General features: G+C 36.1%; 2 protein-coding genes across 2 annotated transcripts; one reads left to right on the top strand and one right to left on the bottom strand.

Moving 5' to 3' along the window:
- Positions 1 to 554: 554 nt before the first annotated feature.
- LOC142534468 (uncharacterized) lies at positions 555 to 5,842 on the top strand. The gene is made up of 8 exons (XM_075641338.1): positions 555 to 874; positions 1,588 to 1,998; positions 2,484 to 2,601; positions 2,794 to 3,088; positions 4,471 to 4,543; positions 4,682 to 4,772; positions 4,841 to 4,920; positions 5,513 to 5,842. Exons 1-8 carry the CDS (start codon positions 794 to 796, stop codon positions 5,645 to 5,647), a joined length of 1,284 nt encoding a protein of 427 aa, XP_075497453.1. The 5' UTR covers positions 555 to 793; the 3' UTR covers positions 5,648 to 5,842.
- Positions 5,843 to 6,435: 593 nt separating this feature from the next.
- LOC142534470 (acyl carrier protein 1, chloroplastic-like) lies at positions 6,436 to 15,087 on the bottom strand. Its single transcript, XM_075641342.1, has 4 exons — positions 15,003 to 15,087; positions 7,462 to 7,577; positions 7,081 to 7,203; positions 6,436 to 6,814 (listed from the first exon to the last, which is right to left on the bottom strand). The coding sequence occupies exons 1-4, from the start codon at positions 15,085 to 15,087 to the stop codon at positions 6,692 to 6,694; spliced, it is 447 nt and encodes a 148-aa protein (XP_075497457.1). The 3' UTR covers positions 6,436 to 6,691.
- Positions 15,088 to 22,571: the final 7,484 nt, after the last annotated feature.

The following is a 22,571-nucleotide window of genomic DNA, read 5'->3' as shown; positions in this document are numbered from 1 at the left end:
ATATATATGCAAAAGATAAATAAGCCTTATATTTATTTGAGAAAATCAAAGTTTATATTTTTATTATGAATACAATATCCATGTAAGAATTCAAAGTCACGAAAAACATCTTAATAATATTCAGAGCCAGGGTAGTTAACAAAATAATTTGATCAAACATTTTTTAAAAAAATGATAGTCTCGTATATTTGAAAATACTCAAATACACTTGAAGATGTACATTTTTCAAAAATAAAGTTTGATCGAAGTTATTCACCCAAATATCCTTCATAGAGCCAAGTCATTTGTTTAAACATAAGCTCGTATTACTTCGAATCTGTTTACAAATACAAACAAAGGTATTTCAACTACATTTGATCGGACAACAAAACCACGAACATATGGAGATATTCCAACTACAGTTAATCTGATAATAAAAAAAATACAAAAAATTTGTAAAATTATTTTACAGAAAATTTTTATAAAAATTAAACTTTTGACCTAATTTTTTTTAAAAATATTAATTTTCATTGTAACCCAAATGCAAAATTTGATATGCTAAAAATTTTGCAGTCTACATCATGGCCCGTGAGCCATTTTATTCTCGTTCTTAAGAACAACAGCCACCGATGTGGGTCGTTCGTACGGACCTCAGATCACCTCACTTTCTCTCCACCTTCCCTTTTGCGAGAGGGGGACAAGATAATTTCGCCGCTGTGCACATATCCTACAAATTTTCTGTCGATCGTGTAACACATATTTGTCCAAAGTCTTGATTGTATTCCTCAATTATTTTGGCTCTTGTTCTGTGAAAATGGAGAATCCAAAAGTAGCAACGGGTGGAAATGGAATGGATAATGCAATTTCGGAGGATAAAATAGCAGAAACATCACCGGTCAGCATAATTATTAAGATATGATCAAGGGGTTGTCTGGATTTAAAGATATTTGTAAATGAGTTTCTTTATCAAGATTATAGCTTTCTTTTTGCTGAAATTGTCGAAAGTTTTGTCTTTTATACGTGTTGTCATCCGGAAAAAATGGAATACTCTGCATTTTTTATTTTTATTAAATAGATTGCTTTTCAATTCTCGTAAAGGGTACTCTTTTTGAGCTCTCTGGAAAGGGGAAAAACCAAGAAAGAGGAAGATATTGATTTATAACCAAGTTTTACGGGTCAATTGGTCGAGAAGATTTTCTCCCTATGAAGGGCCTCAGATTACTAATTTGGAGCTAGGGAGTCTACTAGATATTTTTGGTGAACATAAGGCTGTGCCCATGTTTCCTTTACAAGGAAGAGGAATAATATTACTTGCTGACACCTTATGCTAATTATTTATTTATTGTATTAATCTCAGTGAATGTCTGGTAAATCTCATGTGTTTGAGTTATATATATGTTAATCATTGTTCAGATCTGAACAACGTGATGAGGTCTTTTTGGTTGAAATAATTGCCATTTTTATGTGAACTCAAGCATTAATCATGTCCCTCGGCATGACAACCATGTCAAGCATATTATTTCTCGACACTCTCCAAAGTTTCTTTTTATTTGATTATATCATGTGATGCAAAGTTATATTGGAGAAAAGGTTTCTTTCTTTACACAGGTCGACTGTCTTGGCAATGAATCCAGGAATACGAAGGCAAATTCAGGGCCTATCAATCGTCGTCTGGATTTAATTCTTCAAATACCTCCAAGAACTACCAGTACTTCGAGCATCCAAAGTGGCAAGGGTTTGCCTCAGTCTCCAAGTGTCTTAAATGGAAATTCTTCAGCGGGAGGGTTTTTTCGTGATTTAAGCTTTAAAAAAAGGACGACAACATTAGATGGTGAAAGAAGTCATCTTCTAAATCCAGATTCTAAGGCAACTCCTGAAAGCCCCGCCTTGAGAAATCTCATGCGAAATTTGACTTGGAAAATGTGTACATCCCTTCCAGTGACTCCTGCATCACACTTGTCCCCTTTGATCACCACCCCTTCATCGACCATAGCACCGAGTGAAAGACAAAAAACTCAGGTAATATGAGTTATGTACCTCTTTTTGGTTGATGTGAATGTCTCATTCAAGTTTGGTGACAAAGATTGATGAAAAGGTCTATAAGCATTCCTTCATTTTTTTTCAGATTTGTGTTCTTTATATGTTGAATATGAGTTAAATTTATTTGTTAAGATTGGATGCCCATTTTTGAAATCTTTTTGTGATTATAATGTTCGTAAGTTTCCATCGCTACGTAATGAACATAACCTTTAAAAATTGCTGTTCACTCAATGGACTGTGGAATGTTAGTTCGGTTATTTTACCTTGTTGAACTGCTTTACCTCATTCAATATTTTTAGATGGATAAAATTAAAAAAATAATTATATTTCTCTGTTCTTTATCGGCTGGCTTTCCTTCAAGTCCATTACCTAAGAAAATGGTTTACTGTTTATATATCATAAATTTGACTAGAATTAAATAAGAGGTGTGCTGAATTTTTGTAATATTTGCATATTTACTGTAGGCAAGCACATCTCAAGCTACCGTTTCACGATCTCTCTCTATGCCTGGGAAGAATTTTGTCATTGTAAGATCTTCATCTTTTGCCACCAAGCAAAATCTTGCTACAGATAATGATGCTGGTATGTTACATAAATATGTACTATGTTATTTTATTTCTCTTTTTATCTGTTGCAGTAAATTTCATGCATACTTTGTTAGTTCTAAATATGATTTCTCTCGGCTGTACTTTATTTTGATATTACACTTTGAGTTTTTTTGCTAAAGCTTTCATGACCTTCCATCTATGAAATTGATTGCTTTGTGCAAATTAGATCAAATAATACCTGAACCTGTCACGGAGGATCATGAGATTCCAGAAGAGGAAGCGGTCTGCCGAATCTGTCTTGATTCATGTGATGAAAGAAATACACTCAAGATGGAATGCAGCTGTAAAGGTGCGCTCCAACTAGTGCATGAAGATTGTGCGATAAAATGGTTTAGCACAAAAGGAAACACCTTTTGTGAGGTCTGTGGGAAAGAAGTTTCGAATTTACCTGTTATAATACTTCGAGTGCCAAATGCTACTCAGGGAGAGAATCGGGAACAGAGCCAACAAAATTCGATTAGGTATCTTTCTCTGTCACATAAAAGCTTATACTTCCAGATTGTCACTATTCTTATTTTGTTTGACAATTGATGTTCTTCAAGTTTGCTATTAATATTATGTCATAATACAGTCCATAGTTGTCAATCGCGCCCCATAGCGCAAAGGTTGCCCGTGGCTATAGCGCATAACAAATAGCATAGCGATGACTATTTGAAAGTAAAGCGCCACCCTTTGTTTTTTTAGCAAAAGTTACATGATATTCTCCATCCAATATCTTTTTTTCTTACTTCTTCTTGTAAGTTTTCTATCTTTTAAACTCTGAAAAGTACGAAAAAACTTTTCATTGTAACTATTGAAATATCTTAAAGTTAAGAAAAGTAAAAATCTGTAAATTAAGAAAAATTATAACATCTGAAAATTCAGAAAAGTAAAATCTGAAAATTATTGAAAAGCCTTTAATAGAATAATTAAAATCTGAAAATTATTGTAAACGCAGAAAAGTAAAATTATTGTAAAATCTGAAAATTATTTTTAGTTTTTTCATTGATAATCTTACAAGACACAAAAATGAAGCAAAAAATGCAGAAAAATATAATTTTCAGCAAAAATCTAAGCCCACGCCAAAAAAAACCAAAATCAGAAAAAAAGAAAATGAACATAGAGCATAATATTACCGGCGGTGACATGAAGTAAGTCCGACGGCCGACAGTCCGAAGCCCGGCGAGCCACGAGCAACAAAAGAGGAGAAGTAGTGGAGAATTGTAGACTTTATGTTAGGGTTGATTGGGAGAAGAGGAGAAGATTGAAACAAAAGAGGACTAGCAGCGTTGAATTGAAATAGAATTGAGCCTAAAAAATGGTGCAAAATGGGCCTAGAAAGCATGAGTTACTTTTAGAAAAAATGTTAAGTAGTTTTGCTTTACGATAGCGCTCGTTACTTCAAAGTGCAGTGCGTGTAGCGCCCCGTAGCCACGAGGCTTCGTGTCGCTACGTGCAATAGCGAGACGCTCGCTATTGACAACTATGATACCGTCTTTTTTTAGGACTTGCTACGTTGAACTTGCAATGCTTACATGTTGCAAATCATTTGGTCTTTATTGTCTATGTTAGCTTAATTTGATATACCAAAAGCTGTTGATGTTTTTCAGTGACAATCAGATTATTTTTGTTGGTTCAAAATTTTATTTATGATGAAAGAAAATTTTAAGTTCTAACCCTGTTTATAGAAATAAAAAAAGTACGATTATTTTGGTAATTCATGTTATTGAAAAGTGTCGATGGTATTTTGATAATTTTATACATGTCACGCCAAATACACCCAAATTTCTTCCTCTGGGTTAACATATGGCTATAGATTAATGCTTAAGGAACTTGACTATGTCTTTTCAATGGGTTTATCCAGTGCTTGGCAAGATTTTGTGGTGCTCGTCTTGATTAGCACAATTTGCTATTTCTTCCTCCTTGAGCAGTTATTGGTATGTTATTTAGCAATAAGATGAAATTAATTTTCCTCCCGCCCCCCTTTGGAAGATGAAGTAGAAACTAAGCCGTCTGACAATGCATATTCTGGATGACATTTTTATATATTTAAAGCATTCTATTTTACGTTACAGCTTCCTGACTTGAAGACTAACGCGCTTATAGTTTCTGCGCCATTTGCTTTCACGTTGGGATTTACGGGATCTATCTTTGCAGTTATCCTAGGTATGCAAATGCTCTGTGACGTTTAGTTTGGTTTGTATCTTGGAGTTCACCTTTTTTTTGTTGTGCAGCTATTAAAGAGTACATATGGACTTATACAGCTGTTGAGTTTGCACTTTTGGCCTTGATTCTCCATATTTTCTATGCACTGGTGAGAATCATTTAATTACAGCTCAAACTCATATCTAAAATTATTTTTTGTTGTCTTGTTCCCGTTTGGATTGGGAGGATTGTTGGTCCCTCGGGCCAATAATTTCTCTTTGACCTGTATGGCATAATAACCGAAACAAACTGAAGTGAGCTAAATACTTCTCGTCCCGTTTAAATTTGATCATGAGCTCAAACGTTCTTGGGGAGCTAAGAATTTGAGTTCAACTTAAATCAAAGCTTGAATTTTACTTCAAGTTGGACCGAGCTTGATTAATTTGAAATATGTTTATGAAAAAATTATTTAGTAAAGATCACGAGCTGTGGAACCTGCTAATTTTATCTCATTTGTTTCGAAGTATATTCGAACGTTTTAATAATTTATTAGTTTTCTATCGAATCAAATAATATTTTAGTTAGTTTGAAAAACTCGTGAATCTGCTCTATTCATCTGAACCTTTTGCAAAACCCGAAAATAAAGCTAGTTGTGACACACACGATAATGAATGAAACCGAGCACGCTTATCCTCTAATGTGCATGTTTGCTACTAATGTCTCTTTTTTTATTTCCCTTCTTTTCATTGTTAATTTTGCAGCTTCACTTGTCACCAGTTTTATCGATTCTGATAGCATCAGGACTAGGATTTGGACTGACTATGTTTCTCAACTCTCTGTATATTCGATTCTTTTCATGGCGAGTTCAAGGTGCTCAAAGCAACAATCGGGTATAAATATGACTGAATAACAGAATTATGAACTGGTGTGTCTTAAGGATTTGGTTGCTCGATTAGACGAAGTGGGAATATAAAAGAAGATGGGCTCGACTAGCAATGAGTTGGGATGATACGCAGGCCATTATATTGCTGAAGTCTTTGTGTGCTGCTGATGGAGAGGCCACAGTATCAGACACTGGGTATTTTAATCATGTGACGCCTGAAGGAAACGCGATTTCTTAAATGTGGTGAGTTAGGAATGGATAAATCGTGCATCTTGAGCATGGTCTCTTAAGTTAGAATCCAAAATTTGGCTCGAGTCCAAAGTCTTTGAATTCAATTAGATAAACTGTATCTTGTGGTCGTGTATCGGTGTATGTGCATGGAGTTATGTGTATAAACTTATGAATTTTTTTATCGAGTTATTGTGTGGTTTGATGTTGCGAAATATACATTTTCCGTCAGGTTTGTAATCCAAACAGGATCGTGGATTTCACGAAACACTTTTGGTATAATAGTATTTGATGTTAGCTCGAATATCTTACTTGAAAAAATATACTGATAAGTATCACATGTTTGTTTTCAAATGAAATGTTTTGGCAAACACCTCGTACAAAAAATGCACCGACTTTTTCTTCTAGTTTAGCATAGAATCACCCGGATTGGGACGTTGTTCAAAAGAAACAAAAATCAAATAATTTACGAAAGACGATGATCACGTGAAAACGTAAGCATTTTTAAACTTTAAAAAACCAAATGAAAATCGATTCCTGTGGTGTTGCTTTAATTGTCACATTATTAAACAATAGGAAAAAAAGCTTCTGCCTCATATACGAATTATGATGGAGCTAAAACTTAAGAATACAAGTTACTCAAACTTCAATCCAAACAGGAAGAACATGAATTATTGGCTGTAATTTAGGCATAATAGCCCAATTCAAGCCTAACACAAAATGTAAACAAAACAAGCTGAACAAGCACGGCACATTCTTTGCAAACTATGTAGGAAGCTCCAAAGATCTGCAGTTGCTAATAAGCTTTTCCGTATCAAGCCGAATCTTGTCAATTTTTCGCCATGAGTTTCTCTATGAGATCTGCAGCATCTTGAACGGTGGTGATACTCTGGGCACTTTCTTCCTCCACGCTTATACCGAATTCCTCCTCGAGCCCCATCACTATCTCGACCTAAATATGTCAAGAAAACCGACTAAGAAAAGAATGATGGTAATCACACAGGATATTGCTTAGATTTTCCTGAGAAAAGAAAACAGTTTGTGTTAATGTAAACTCGATGATCGTCTCCAGCATGAGATCGTGATTCCCCGTTTCACTCGTAAAATGCCATTTAGCTATCAAGAATTAATTACGTATGATGATAGAATCGAGCAAAAGGACTAACGATGATAGAAAGAATTTTGCCTTGTACCAATTAATTTCGAGCTAAGGATTACCGTGTCAAGAGAATCAGCACCAAGTGTTGCGAACTTTGAGTCTCCGGTGACGTCCCGATCAGCAGGAAGAGCCAGTTGCTTTCTAACAATTTCACACACTTTGCTCACCGTTTCTGGTTTGGCCTGCTCAAACAAATCAGCAAGAAACTCATGTAAGAGATACACAAGTGCATACTGAAATTAATTCCTGTCCAGATATGCCCCTTCATGTAAAATTTGAGATCCCTTGTAACTTTTTCACCAATGGTGGTTTAAATCAAATGTTGATTGACAGGATTCCAATTTCTTTTCTTGCTTCAATCAAGAAACTTAAGCAAGCCATGAAGAATATGATCAAGCTTAATATGGTGAAGAACTGATAATAATCATATAAAAACGTACCGCGCAGGAAACTCGGAAATGGAGGGCGGGACGTTTCCAATTCAGGAAGCCCTTTCCCCCGAACGAAAGTGATGCCTTCCTCAGATTTGAGACCTGTTGATCATATGTGAAACCATCTTAAACAGAGTTGATCGAATAAATTGGTGGAAATAAATGCAAGCTCAAATAGCCTAAAATAATGCCTTCATCAAGAAATCGTGGACAACAGAACCGATGAATTTTTTGAAAAGTGGAAAGAAGTAGCAAATTCCCATGGGTATTAGCATTAACAAAGTTCTCTTTTAATGGACTAAAAAGATGGAATTGAATCACTGGGACAGAAAAAACATGATAAATGAATTTTTGTCCAAATATCGACAATCTATTAGAAATGATCAGGCAGTACTACGTTAGAGTAAGTGTCCGGCAAGCCAACATGTGACTAGAGCTTTTATTTACTCTAATGTAAAACAATCTTTATTTTAATAATATTTTATGATTTCATTCGGTTATGACATTATACTTTATCATACTCATGCAAGATGCATATATAAAGTCTTTGAACATACAATAGGTACCATGAGGTCTATGTCGCAACGTAAGATCATGAAACTCACTAGGAAGTGTACCGTATATTCTAAACAGGTTCGTAGTCGAATCAGTCGTCTAAAACAAGGATAAAGGTCGCTCGAGTTTGAGACTAGTATCTGTGGTGTAAACGTCATGTTTCATCGGCAAGGACATGGAGATGTCCATTCACACAGATGGGTGATCACGTGATGATGCACTGAACAACCATGCCTCGGACTATCTAAGTGGTTCTCACTTACCGAGTAGAATAGTCCGCAGTTATGGTTGTATACCATTAATCTTTGACCCGGGACAATGTAGGCGCTATACGTACTAGCATGCACTTTAATCCGTTTACCGACTCCATCGAGGGTCATCAGGTGGCGAGGTTGAGTGTAGTTTCGAAATACGTGGGAGCAAATGCATTGTATCGGGGATTCACCGTTCGCCTATGGGTGAAGATATCATATGTGATCTGATGAGTTAATAGTGCAAGCAGTCTCTGGCCAGAGCAAGAAATGTGCTTTAGGAAAAGGTGTTTTCCTAGTTGCACATACCATGCCACTATTAGTACTCAAAGATAAATCGCATCGTTATCAAAGTCACATTCAACTCTCGATGTGCCAATGGTTGCAGATTCGATCAGGATATATGTGTTGAAGGGACCGTACTGTACGCTAAAAATGACTAAAGGTTCTTGCAGGCACTATCAGTGATACCTAAGGGATCATGGGGCGAACCTACTAGACGCTATTACCATGATCCGATGGGTGCAATCAGAAATGAGTTCTGACATTCTTGATCAATGAGTTGAAGAAAAGAATGAGGTCAACTAGGGTAAACCCGAATAAGAATAAATGTTATTCTGAATCACATAGAGATGTGAACCCACGACTAGCTGTATCCCTGAACCATTGAGGGTTACACAAGTATTGGATTCTGTGTTTCTGTTGAGATAGTCAAATTTCAAAGAGTTGGAATTTGACGATTATAATTTGATGGAGATTAAAAAGAAAGTTTATAAAGGAGTTTATGAGTTGATTCTATAGTATGAAAGAAATGGAAGTTAGCATGATTGCTAAATAAGGAAGGAGAGTGGAACTGTCTGTTTTGTGAAGGATCTCACTAAAACTGGCAGTTGCCTGATATGCTAAGTGAAAATTTTGATCTTCGAAATTTTCAATTTTCATTATATGAACGAGATTTGTATCCTTGGTACATCGCCGCTCTCGGATCGTCGATTGAGCTTATAATGAGTTCGAAATCATTTTTTTGTGAATTTAGAATTTATAATTAAATGATTGTGCTATTAGTTGTGACTACTAACATGCACAAATTCCCATATATGTTCTAGAAGAGTCTATAATTAAATTAAACAAGGAGTTAGTTGATAAATTAAATAATGGTTATTTAATTTAATCTACATATACATATATATTTTATATGGTGTATAAAATAAATATATATGATATTATTATATCATGTATTATTAAAAGTTAATATAAATATAATAAAATAATTAGAGTCTTTGTGGAAGATGAACTCCTAATTAGATTAGGAGTCTCACTTTATATACACACCGGTATGACTTATAGTTACTAATCTAAGTTTTGCACACATAATATCACCAATATTCCTTCCTTTTGTCCATTGAAGCACACGGCCACCACAAGAAAAATTGGAAGAAATTTTGCAACAAAAAGCAAATTTGATTTTCTTAATTATTGATTAAGAATCAATTAACCAAAAATCCATGATTGAGAATCATGGAACTCACAGCCACTTCACAAATTATTTGTGAAAGTTTCGGCCACTTCTCTTCTTCCACCACCGCGCCGCTTCGTCTCCAAATTTTGAAAATTCAGTGGCTACAGTCTCAACGCACACATCGTTTGGATTTTCTAGTACAAACCAAGCGAGGAAAACAATTTTCGATCGTGGACCTACTTAGGCGATCAAAAGAGAAGAGCCGTTCGTATGGATTTACAAGATTGACTATATCAGCCTAAACACCGGAATAGTTTGGAGTCCAAACGTTAAAAACGCAAAGATAAAATTCTTTGAACACCCTATGAATGTTTATAAACACACGACGCCCAAGAACAAAAATTTTAAACTTTCACTACGTCTTGAGTACGAGAATACGATGTCTCAACATACTATATATATATGTATATATATATATATATGTATATGCAAACAAGATGTCATAAAACGCTTAAAGATACATACTCATTCCCAAAAACCAATCGTTTCAAAAGATAAAATCAGGATCAATAACATGCACCGCTTAAAAATCTGTCCACAGATTCCCGATTCCAGAAATTCATAAGAAAATCAACCAAAAAAGAAAAAAAAAAGTTTCACAAGCAAAGTTCCAAAATTAAACAGAATGTACGCAGAAAAAACAAAAGAAAACACTTAAAACAGAAGAGATAATAACAGAGGAAGCAGCGAAAGACGCCATTTTTGTACGACCAAGATGAGAAGGGAAATGGATCTGAAAATGGATCAACGGGGAACGAGAAGAGGGTGGCGGAGAACACGAAGAATGTGATGTTACGGGCATACAAGTGGAACCACTCCACTTTTATAGACGCTGTTTTTCCTATTCAATCCGATTATTATTTTTTTAAATATTTATAGTATATTTTTACATTTTAATTGAAAATTTTAAATTTCAGTCAACATACTAATTTATACGTATTTTTAATAATATTTATCCAATAAAATCTTCCACTTTTTAAAATTAAAAAAAAATTAGCTTGGGGTGTCACGATCTTCCCAATCTAGGTACGACACTTTATGATGCTCTAACTTTTCGTAAAACGACAAGCATTCGATTCTATAATTAATATCATTTGATTATCATAAATTATAAAGAGTGTATGGTTTGTGGGGTACAATAATTATCTATATCGAAAGAACAACCAAAATGTCATGTTAGGATTGCGATATAGTTTAAAAAATTAATACTGCATCATTGCAACAAATTATAAATTTTATTAAGCAAAAAGTGCTGGTACCAATTATTTTCATAAAATATTAAGAAATAATCCAGACATTGCAAAATTAAATTTTCTTCTACATGGATTTAGTCTTTTAGATTAGATAAACGTCATAATCATATTTAAAAACTAACATTGAGCTATCGTTTTAGGTGTTAAAATTAAAATAATAATTTTCATGATCAAATAAAATAATGTTTGACTTGGTGATAATTAAATTAAGCTTTATTTTTTTATTTCTTGCAATAGAAATAATAAAAAATTATCGTTTAGTAAATAAACACCCATCATCTTTTTAACCGAACCAAAGATAATTGCTTCTTTCCCGACCACACGTAGACTTGGCCAAAGGTCGGGTCAAACTCGGACCTGAACCGAAACTAGCCCGTGATCAATGGGTTTGACCTGCAACCTGTTGGTACATCGTATTCTTGCACCAAAGATGCAACGGAAGTTTAAAAATTTTGTTCTTGGACGTCGTGTGTTTAAAACATTCATAGGGCGTTAGAATTATACCTTTGCGTTCTTAACGTTTGACTCCAAACTATTCCGATGTTTAAACATATATAGCCCTTCTTGTAAATCCCTACGAACGGCTCTTCTCCTTTGATCGCTTAATTGGGTTCACGATCGAAGACTGTTTTCCTCGTTTGGTTTGCATTAGAAAATCCAAACGATTTATGCGTTGAGACTGTAGCCTCCGAATTTTCAAAATCCGGAGACATTGCAATGACGACAGCGTGGCGATGGAAGAATCCACTTGGCCGAAATCCATATTCAAATATTTTTGATGACCGAAAGATCATGATTCTAAATCATGATTTCTTGTGATTAATTATTCTTAATCATTAATCAAGCAAATCTAATTCGCTTTTGTGGCCAAAAAAATAAAATTCTCCCAACAATCCTTTTGAAGTGGTCGTGGGTGTTTCAAGGGAGAAAAGGAAGGATTTTGATTTGTTTTGTGTGCAAATTTTTTTTCAATCATACAATGAGCCATAATGGTGTATATATAGAGTGAGACTCCTAATCTAATTAAGATTCCTTCTCCCACATGGACTCTAATAATGTCATTATATTTAAACTCCCACATAATTAATATATAATGTATTTATTAACCTTTAATAATACATGATATCATAATATCATATACACATATTTTATATCACCATATAAAATATATACATGTATATGTATATTAAATTAAATAACCATTATTTAATTTATAAACTAACTCATTGGTTAATTTAATTCTAGACTCCTCTAGATATTTATGGGAATTTGTACATGTTAGTAGTCACCACTACTAGCACCACCATTTAATTAGTAAATTCCAAATTCACTAAATAAACGATTTCGAACTCATTATAACCCCGATCGACGATCCGATAGCGCCGATGTATCAAGGTTACAAGTCTTGTTCATATAATGAAAATTGAAAATTTCGAAAATCAAAATTTTCATTTACCAAATTTGAAAATTACCATATATGGCAGTTACCATATTTGGCAGATGTCAGTTTTAGTGAACTCCTTCACAAAACAGGCAGTTCCATTCTCCTTCTTTATTTAGAAATTATGCTAACTTCCACTTCTTCCATCATATGGAATCAGCTCATAAACTCTTTTATAAGCTTCTTGCTTGATCTCCATCAAACTATAGTCGCCAAATTCCAACTCCTTGAAATTTGACTATCTCAACGGGAACACAGAATCCGATACTTGTGTGATCCTCAATGGTTCAGGGATACAGCTAGCCGTGGGTTCACATCTCCATGCGATTCAGAATAACATTTATTCTTATTCGGGCTTATCCTAGTTAGCCCCATTCTTTTCATCAACACTTTGAATTTCAGAACTCATTTTCGATTGCACCCATCGGATCATGGTAAGAGCATCTACTAGTATCTCCCCATGATCCCCTAGGTATCACTGATAGTGCCTACAATAACCTTTAGTCATGGTTAGCGTAAAGTACGGTCCCTTCAACACATATATCACGATCGAATCTACAACCATTGGTATATCGATAGTTGCATATTAATTCGATAACGATATGATTTATCTTTGAGTACTAATAGTCACATGGCATTTGCAACTAGGAAAACACCTTTCCCTAAAGCACATTTCTTGCTCTGGCCAGAGACTCCTTGAACTATTAACTCATCAGATCACATAGGATATCTTCACCCGTAGGCGAACGGTGAATCCCCGACTACAATACATTTGCTCCTACGTATTTCGAAACTACACCCAACCTCGCCACCTGATGAACCTCGATGGAGTCGGTAAACGGATCAAAGTGCATGCTAGTACGTATAGCTTCTACATTGTCCCGGGTCAAAGGAATAATGGCGTACAACCATAACTACGGACTATTCCACTGGATAAGTGAGAACCACTTGGACAGTTCGAGGGAGTGTTGTTCAGTGCATCATCTTATGATCACCCATCTGCGTGAATGGACATCTCCATGTCCTTGCCAATGAAACACGGCGTTTACACCACAAATGCTAGTCTCAAGCTCGAGCAACCTTTATCATTGTTTTAGGCGGCTAAATCGACTGGGAACCTGTTTAGAATATACAGTACACTTCCTAACGAGTTCCATGATCTTACGTTGCGACGCAGATCTCATGGTACCTATTGTATATTCAAGGACTTTATCTATGCAGCTTGCATGGGTATACAGATAAAGTATAATGCCATAATCGAATAAAATTATAAAATATTATTAAGATAAAGATTGTTTTATATTAGAGTCAATGAAGCTCGAGCCACAAGTTGGCTTGCCGGACACCTACTCTAACAATCTCCCTCTTGCCCTATAGCCAACTACCCATAGATCTTAGACCCATTGCTTCGCGATGCTTCTCAAAGAATGGTCCTGGCAGCGGCTTCGTCAGTGGATCAACAACGTTATCTGCGGAGGAGACTCTCTCTACCGTAATGTCTCCTCTTCCCACAATTTCCCAGATTATGTGAAACTTCCTTAGTATATGTTTGGATCGCTGATGAGACCTCGGTTCCGTCGCTTGCGCAACGGTACCGGAGTTGTCACAGTAGATCGAGACTGGATCAACTGTTTGAGGAATGACACCCAACTCTTGGACGAAATTCCTCATCCAAACACAATCTTTTGCTGCAGCCGATGTAGCTATGTATTCGGCCTCAGTGGTTGAATCCGCTGTGGTGTCTTGCTTGGAACTCTTCCAGGAGACATCACCACCATTGAGCTTGAATACAAATCCAAAGGTCGTTTTCGAATAATCCACATCTGATTGGAAGTTAGAATCAGTGTAACTTTCCAATTTTAGTTCTCCACTCCCGTATACCGAGAACAAATTCTTAGTTCTTCTCAAGTACTTAAGAATGTCCTTTACTGCTTTCCAATGCAGTAGATCGGGATTCGACTTATATAGGCTTGCAACACTCAGTGCATATGCAATATCAGGTCGAGTAGATATCATACCATACATAATACTGCCTATGGTAGACGCATATGGAATACGGCTCATGGTTTCTATCTCTTTATCTGTCTTAGGGCACATAGACTTGGATAGATTCACACCATGAGACATTGAGAGATACCCTCTCATGGACTCCTCCATAGAGAATCTCCTCAATATAGTATCGATATATGTGGATTGGGTGAGCCCTCGCATCCTCTTTGATCTATCCTTATAGATGTGTATTCCTAATACATATGATGCTGCACCCATATCCTTCATGGAGAACTTGCCAGCTAACCATACTTTAGTTGACTGCAACATCCCTACATAATTCTCAATGAGTAGTTTGTCATCAACACAATGTACTAAGAATGTCACTGCACTCCCACTAACCTTCTTTTATACACTAGGTCCCTCAGGATTTTTGGCAAAATCAAACTCTTTGATAGTGTTGTCAAATATGAGGTTTCAGCTCCTCGATGCCTTCTTGAGTCCATAAATGGATATCTGAAGTTTGCATACCTTATGCTCACTTTCTACTAATGCGAATCCTTCAGGTTGAGACATGTAAATCTCTTCCTTAATATCTCCATTAAGGAACGCTGTCTTCACATCCATCTGCCATATTTCATAGTCGTACTATGCTGCTATGGCTAGTAGTATCCTAATGGACTTGAACATTGCGACTGGAGAAAAGGTTTCCTCATCGTCAACACATTGTCTTTGAGTATATCCTTTTGCTACCAGTCTAGCTTTGAAGGTCACTACCTTCCCATCCGCTCCAAGTTTCCTTTTGTAAATACATTTGTATCCTATGGGAACAATTCCCTTAGGTGGATCTACTAAGGACCATACTTGGTTACTTCAAGCCATTTAGATGAATCGGCAGCAGACAATGCTTACTTGAAATTTCTTGGATCACATCCAGGAATGGGCTCATCTTGGCCCTTTTCAAGAAGCAGGCTCGACCTATTAGACGGTCTTGGGATACATTCGGATTTCCTAGGAGCTTGTGTTTCTTTGATTGGCTGTTGAGGTGTAGGTTCTACTACTTGTGTAGTGGGTAGTTCTCAAATCTCATCGAGTTCTATCATCCAGCCTTTTCTATCTAATAGAAACTCCTTATCCAAGAAGGTGACATTCCTTGAAACAAACATCTTTGTTTCACTAGGATAATAATATCTAACAGAGTTCTTTGGATATCCCACAAAGTAGCACAAATTGATACTACTAACCAATTTGTCTCCCACTTCCTGCTTCACGTAAGCAGGGCATCTCTATATTCTTAGATAAGAATATTTGGACGGCTTTCCCATTCATATCTCATATGGAGTTTTATCCACTGCCTTTGTATAGACTTGATTCAACAACCTTTCCTTTGTTTCAAGTGCATATCCCCAAGGGGATGGCGGCAACTCAGTGAATCCCATCATAGATCGGACCATGTCCATCAATGTCCGATTATGACATTCTGACACACCACTCAACTGGGGTGTGGCAGGCGGAGTCCACTATGAGAGAATCTTATTCTTGTTAAGGTAGTCTTGAAGCTCACTACTCAAATATTCTCCACCTCGATCTAATCGTAGTGATTTAATACTCTTTCCTAATTGTTTCTCTACTTCTGCTCTGAATTATTTGAACTTTTTAAAGGCTTCAGACTTGTATTTCATTAAATACACATACCCAAACCTCGAATGATCATCGGTAAAAGTAATGAAGTAGAAATGGCCAAATCTCGTGCTAACATTTAGTGGGCCACAAACATCTGTATGGATAAAATCCAACAGATCATTTGCACAGTTCCACTTTCCCTAGGAAATGAGCCTTGGTCATTTTTCCTTTCAGATAGGACTCACACATCTCTTAGAGAGTTTATGTCTGACGAGTCAAACATGCCCTCTCCCACTAGCTTGTGGATCCTTCTTTGGGAAACATGTCCTAGCCTAACGTGTCACAAATGTGCTTGGTTTAAGACTATCTTGTTTTCTTTTGGTTGTTGAAATTGTGTTTTACTTGGACTTTCACTTATCATTGCCAAAACATTTCTGACCCAGATAATTTCTTATGTCCAGGCTTCTTGCAGTGAAGCAAACATGTTCTGACTTATTGGGCTTTATCAAATTCCAGGCCCACCACCTTCTCATTAGGCCCAATCATACTTACACCATGCTCATGGGAAAGAGCCCCATCTTGCATGCGTGTAGTCATGTGTTCCTTGAAAGTGGCGCGCATCATTATGCGAGTTTCATGCACTATGCAACTCTTGCATGTGTATTTGAATGTCAACAGCATTCAAAATTTTCTCAAACTGTCTCTACAGCTCATTTGACATAGAAGCAATCATATTACACTTTAGCTTGCATCCTATGGTCCTACCATTTTGAATGCTTTATCAGTTCAGCAAGACTAACATTAGTGTGTATTCTATTTTTCCTCCGAATTTAGAACAATTTTCCCAGCCAATCTTGAAAATTAGCGTTCGGTTAGCATGTTTTAATGATAGAAATGGATTAGTGACGAAATCGTAAATATATTGATATGGAAAGAGAATAAACGTTACCGACTATTTAAAATATTTTGTAAAACGTAAAATATGGACTTTCGTTTTTACGAATTGCCTCCCACTATCTTGACATTTTCACCACCCTCTGATGATAAACGGGAAATCTAATTTCTTTAATGAGTACACAAGGCCCAATCGAAAAATTATGATCCCGAATAATATTAGCCAATCATAACTTCCAAAAGGTAGATCCCAATTGCAACTCCTTGCAACCCTTACGTAATTTTGCCTAACGTTTGAAGAGGGTCCAATAATATGATCCCCTTTCTCTTCACGTGTCGAGCCCGGCCCATCAATGTTGAACCTTAGTGGACGGTCACCATGAGATCCCCCAATAATATGAGCCGAAGTCATGGGAGTTCCACGTAGCGTTCATCATGCAACCACCGTTGATGGAAGACAAGGAATTATTAAACTTTCTTTTAATTATCCTTTTAATGGGTTTGATTTAAATTTTGGATCTCATCCAAAATGAGGGATTTTAATTTTAAAAATTTGTCTCATCATTAATTTTAAAACTCGTGCCATGATTGTTTGTATGATTGCCGGATTCATGCAACTCTTGTCATTACATTAATAATAACGCATATACTGATTATTTATAATATATCACATACATCATAAATAATAAAGGATGATCGATAACCGAGAGCTAATTGTTTCGTACGAGCCACATACGGATCCATGTCCATAACCTAGGTAAATATAGGGATGCAAATGCAATAGTACATAAGCTTCCAATATTTTACATGTCTTCGATCTTCAAAACTCTTTCCGATGATCGGGCCCATCGTCTTCAAATCTTGATCTCCCACTAATTCTAATATTTACATTAAATATCCATAGCACATTGGGATACAAATTTAGGGGTGGGTACGGACCAGAAACCAGGTCCACTTTTAATTATCAAATAATCAAAAAATTACAACACGTAAAATATCCTAACATACACCTAGCATATTGGTCATGGCTCTCGATCATCCTTTTAAAATATAATTTCATATATTATATAAATTCCATAATATCACATATTATCAATAAATCGTGTATCTCGTAAATTATCACTAACCACCATAATTATCAAAATAAATAAACACTTTTATTTAATTCCAAATAATTAAATTTCTTGTAAAACACATTTTACCATAAAGAATTAAAATCGTATTTCAATTATTTATTTTGTAAGAAATTGATTTTATCAAAATTATTGTCGGAGTAAAATCGTCCGTATTTTCACAAAATATCAATTTAACCCAAAATTTTAAAAAATCAGAAAATCGCCCCTGGCCTGAAAAATTCAAGCCCACGACCCAGCGCGGTGCCCGAGACGTTCCAGGTACCCGCTCGCTTCCCGATCCGATCGGGTGCTGGCAGGCGCGTTGTGTGCTGGCCGCGCGCACAGGCGCCCAGGCCGTGCGTGCGCGCTGTGCGCCTGCTGTGCGGCGCCACGCTAAAGCCTGTCGCGCGGCTGTTGAACACGCGTCTGCCCGGAACAATTCCAGGTAAACACAATTTTGTTTTTCAAAAAACAGAATTTTCAAAAATAATTTTAGGGGCGTTTTCATAAAAATTCTTACGCGGTTAAAAATAATAAACTCAACACAATTTAATTAAAACGCACGATTGAGAATTATCGGCTCTGATACCACTGTTGGGACATCGTATTTTCGCACCCAAGATGCAGCGGAAGTTTAAAAATTTTGTTCTTGGGCGTCGTGTGTTTAAAACATTCATAGGGCATTTAGAATTATACCTTTGCGTTCTTAACGCTTGAATCCAAACTATTACGATATTTAAACATATATAGCCCTTCTTTTAGATTCCTTGCGAATGGCTATTCTCCTTTGATCGCCTAATTGGGTCAACGATCGAAGACTGTTTTCCCTCGTTTGGTTTGCACTAGAAAATCCAAACGATTTATGTGTTGAGATTGTAGCCTCCGAATTTCTAAAATCCGGAGACAGTGCAGCGACGACGGCGTGGCGATGGAAGAATCCACTTGGCCGAAATCCTATTCAAATATTTTGATGGCCGAGAGATCATGATTTCTTGCGATTAATTATTCTCAAACCATTAATCAAAACCATTAATCAAGCAAATCTAATTTTCTTTTGTGGCCAAAAAAAAAAATTCTTCCAACAATCCTTTTGAAGTGGTCGTGGGTTTCAAGGGAGAAAAATGAAGGATTTTGATTTGTTTGGTGTGCAAATTATTTTTCATTATACAATGAGCCCTAATGATGTATATATAGAGTGAGAACTCCTAATCTAATTAGGAGTCCCTCCCCGACAAGGACTCTAATAATTCATTATATTTAACTCCCACATATTTAATTTATAATGTATTTATGAACCTTTAATAACACATGTTAGAATAATACATATACACATATTTTATATCACCATATAAAATATATACATGTATATGGTATATTAAATTAAATAACTAGTATTTAATTTATAAACTAACTCATTGGTTAATTTAATTATAGACTCGTCTAGATACTTATGGGAATTTGTACATGTTAGTAGTCACCACTGCTAGCACCACCATTTAATTAGTAAATTCCAAAATTCAGTAAATAAATGATTCCGAACTCATTATAACCCCGATCGACGATCCGATAGCGTCGATGTATCAAGGTTACAAGTCTTGTTCATATAATGAAAATCGAAAAATTTCGAAGATCAAAATTTAATTTACCAAATTTGGAACTTAACATATAGGGCATTTACTATATTTGGCAGCTGCCAGTTTTAGGAACTACTTCACGAACAGGCAGCTGCCAGTTTTAGTGAACTCCTTCAACCGAAAGGCAGTTCCACTCTCCTTCCTTATGTAGCAATCATGCTAACTTCCACTTCTTCCATCATACGGAATCAGCTTATTAACTCCTTTATAAACTTCCTGTTTTAATCTCCATCAAACTATAGTCGCCAAATTTCACTCCTTGAAATTGACTATCTCAACGGGAACACAGAATCCGATACTTATGTGACCCTCAATGATTCAGAGATACAACTAGCCGTGGGTTCACATCTCCATGTGATTCAGAATAACATTTATTCTTATTCGGGCTTACCCTAGTTAGCCCCATTTTTTTAATCAACTCTGTGATCAAGAATGTCATTACTCATTTCCGATTGTACCCATCGGATCATGGTAAGAGCGTCTAGTAGCATCGTCCCATGATCCCCTAGGTATCACTGATAGTGCATACAATAACCTTTAGTCAAGGTTAGCGTACAATACGGTCTCTTCAACACATATATCCCGATCGAATCTACAATCATTGGTATATCGAGAGTTGCATATGAAATTCGATAACGATATGATTTATCTTTGAGTACTAATCGTCACATGGCATGTGCAACTAGGAAAACACCCTTTCCTAAAGCACATTTCTTGCTCTGGCCAGAGACTCCTTGAACTAATAACTCATCAGATCACATAGGATATCTTCACCCGTAGGCGAACGGTGAATCCCCGACTACAATGCATTTGCTCCTACGTATTTCGAAACTATACCCAACCTCACCACCTGCATGACCCTCGAGGAGTCGGTAAACGGATCAAAGTGCATGCTAGTACGTATAGCCTCTACATTGTCCCCGGGTGGACTAATGGCGTACAACCATAACTGCAGAATATTCCACTCTATAAGTGAGAACCACTTGGACAGTCCGAGGGAGGGTTGTTCACCTGCATTATCTTATGATCACCCATCTTCGCGGAATGAACATCTCCAAGCCCTTGGCCAATGAAACAGGGAGTTATATCCAAATGCTAGTCTCAAAGATCGAGGTACACTTAATCCTTGTTTATAGGAAGGCTAATCGACTAGGAACCTATTTAGAATAGACGTAACACTGCTTAATGAGTTCCATGATCTTATGGTGGCGACGCAGACCTCAGTATACTATTAGTATAGTTCAAGTCTTTATCGATAGCAGCGTTGGCATGGCATAAAATAAAGGTATAATGCCATAAAGTCCGAATAAATCGTAAAAATAGTATGATAACAATAAATATTGTTTTACATTAGAGTCAATGAAGCTCGAGCCACAATTGGCTTTCCGGACACCTACTCTAACACAACCGTGACCAGGAACGCCCTAAAGTAGTCACATTATGGTTTACGAGTGTAAACCCGTTGATCCGTCGGGTTGGCGGGTTTGATCCCACGAATAGGCCAATTTTTATATATAATTTAAATGAACAGTCACGATCTATTAATCAAGTGACCATTAAAGATCTATAGTCACAATTACGTGATCATTGTCGACATGACGGTTCGACCGTTATTTTTTTTATAAAAAAAATTGTTTGAAATCAACGGCCACATCACGAACAAACCTGTCAGTTGGAACCTAGACCGGCGAGTTAACCCTTGAAATTTTTTTTTGTACGAAATTTTTGTATAAATACTCCCCACCCCTTCATTTTTCACACAATTTTCTCTCAATATCTAATTCTCAGTTGTTTCTTGATATCAAAATACCAAGTCTCGATTATTAGTTTATTCCCAATTGTTGATTTATTTTCATAACTACTTCAATTTCAAATTTATACAAATGGCTGGAGCCGGATCAAGTCGTAGGGGTGGCAAATGAAAGGGAAAGGGCATCATGCCACCCACGTTCAAGCATCACGACTTTCTTTCATTCAATGTCGATGATTATGATCTTGATTTTTCCAATGAAGAACAAAAAAGAGGCTTAAGAAACACGTCATAATCAAAGTCGAGAAAGTATGAGCAATGCGATTCTCCTAAAAGTAAAATTCGAGTGGTGCCTTGCCCGACATCCGATATATTCACCAAATATTTCAAAAAGGCGGCGCTTCCCTCCGAAGATATGTAAATCAAATGCAAATATTGTTCAAAAACTTAAAATTTCAACAAGGAGGTGCTTATGGAACTTTGACGCGGCACATGGAGAAAAATCATATAGTGAAAATTGGTATTGATCGTTCTCAAACTCAAATTCCGACATTCTCTTCTCTATCGGTAATGATTGTCAACTTTTTAAATTTGAAGAAGCTAAATTTAGAGAAAGAAACGACTAAATCTTGTATGGTTTAACAAATTTATTTTAGTTTTAGTGAAATATCTTTTGAAAATCGGTTTTCTACAAGTGAAACTCCTTCTATTAGACGTATCCCACTAAATACTCTCAAACGCAAACCTAAAAATTTTTTTGTTATATAAAAAAAGAATTAATTAAAGAATTTTCTAGTTTAAATAATAAAATTTCTTTGTGCTCCGATGTTTTGAGTGATAATTGGCAAAGTTGTTCATATATGAATATTACATGTCATCGGATTGATAATTTTTGGTGCATTCAAAGAAATTACTTGCATATAGATGTTTAAACGAAACATACACGACAAAAAATATTTCTCAACTTATATTTATTATTTTAGAAGAATATGGTCTAACTTCTCAAGTTTTTTCCATTTTCTTTGATAATGCTGTGATCGAGCTTTCTTGGACTTTAAATACCCAAAATATTAAATCTTTATGCTCGAATAAATC

The sequence above is a fragment of the Primulina tabacum genome, unplaced genomic scaffold, assembly GCF_025594145.1.
Source record: "Primulina tabacum isolate GXHZ01 unplaced genomic scaffold, ASM2559414v2 Contig534, whole genome shotgun sequence".
Classification (NCBI taxonomy): domain Eukaryota; kingdom Viridiplantae; phylum Streptophyta; class Magnoliopsida; order Lamiales; family Gesneriaceae; genus Primulina; species Primulina tabacum.
Note: the sequence above shows the minus strand (reverse complement) of the source record. Positions and strands in the feature narration are given on the sequence as shown.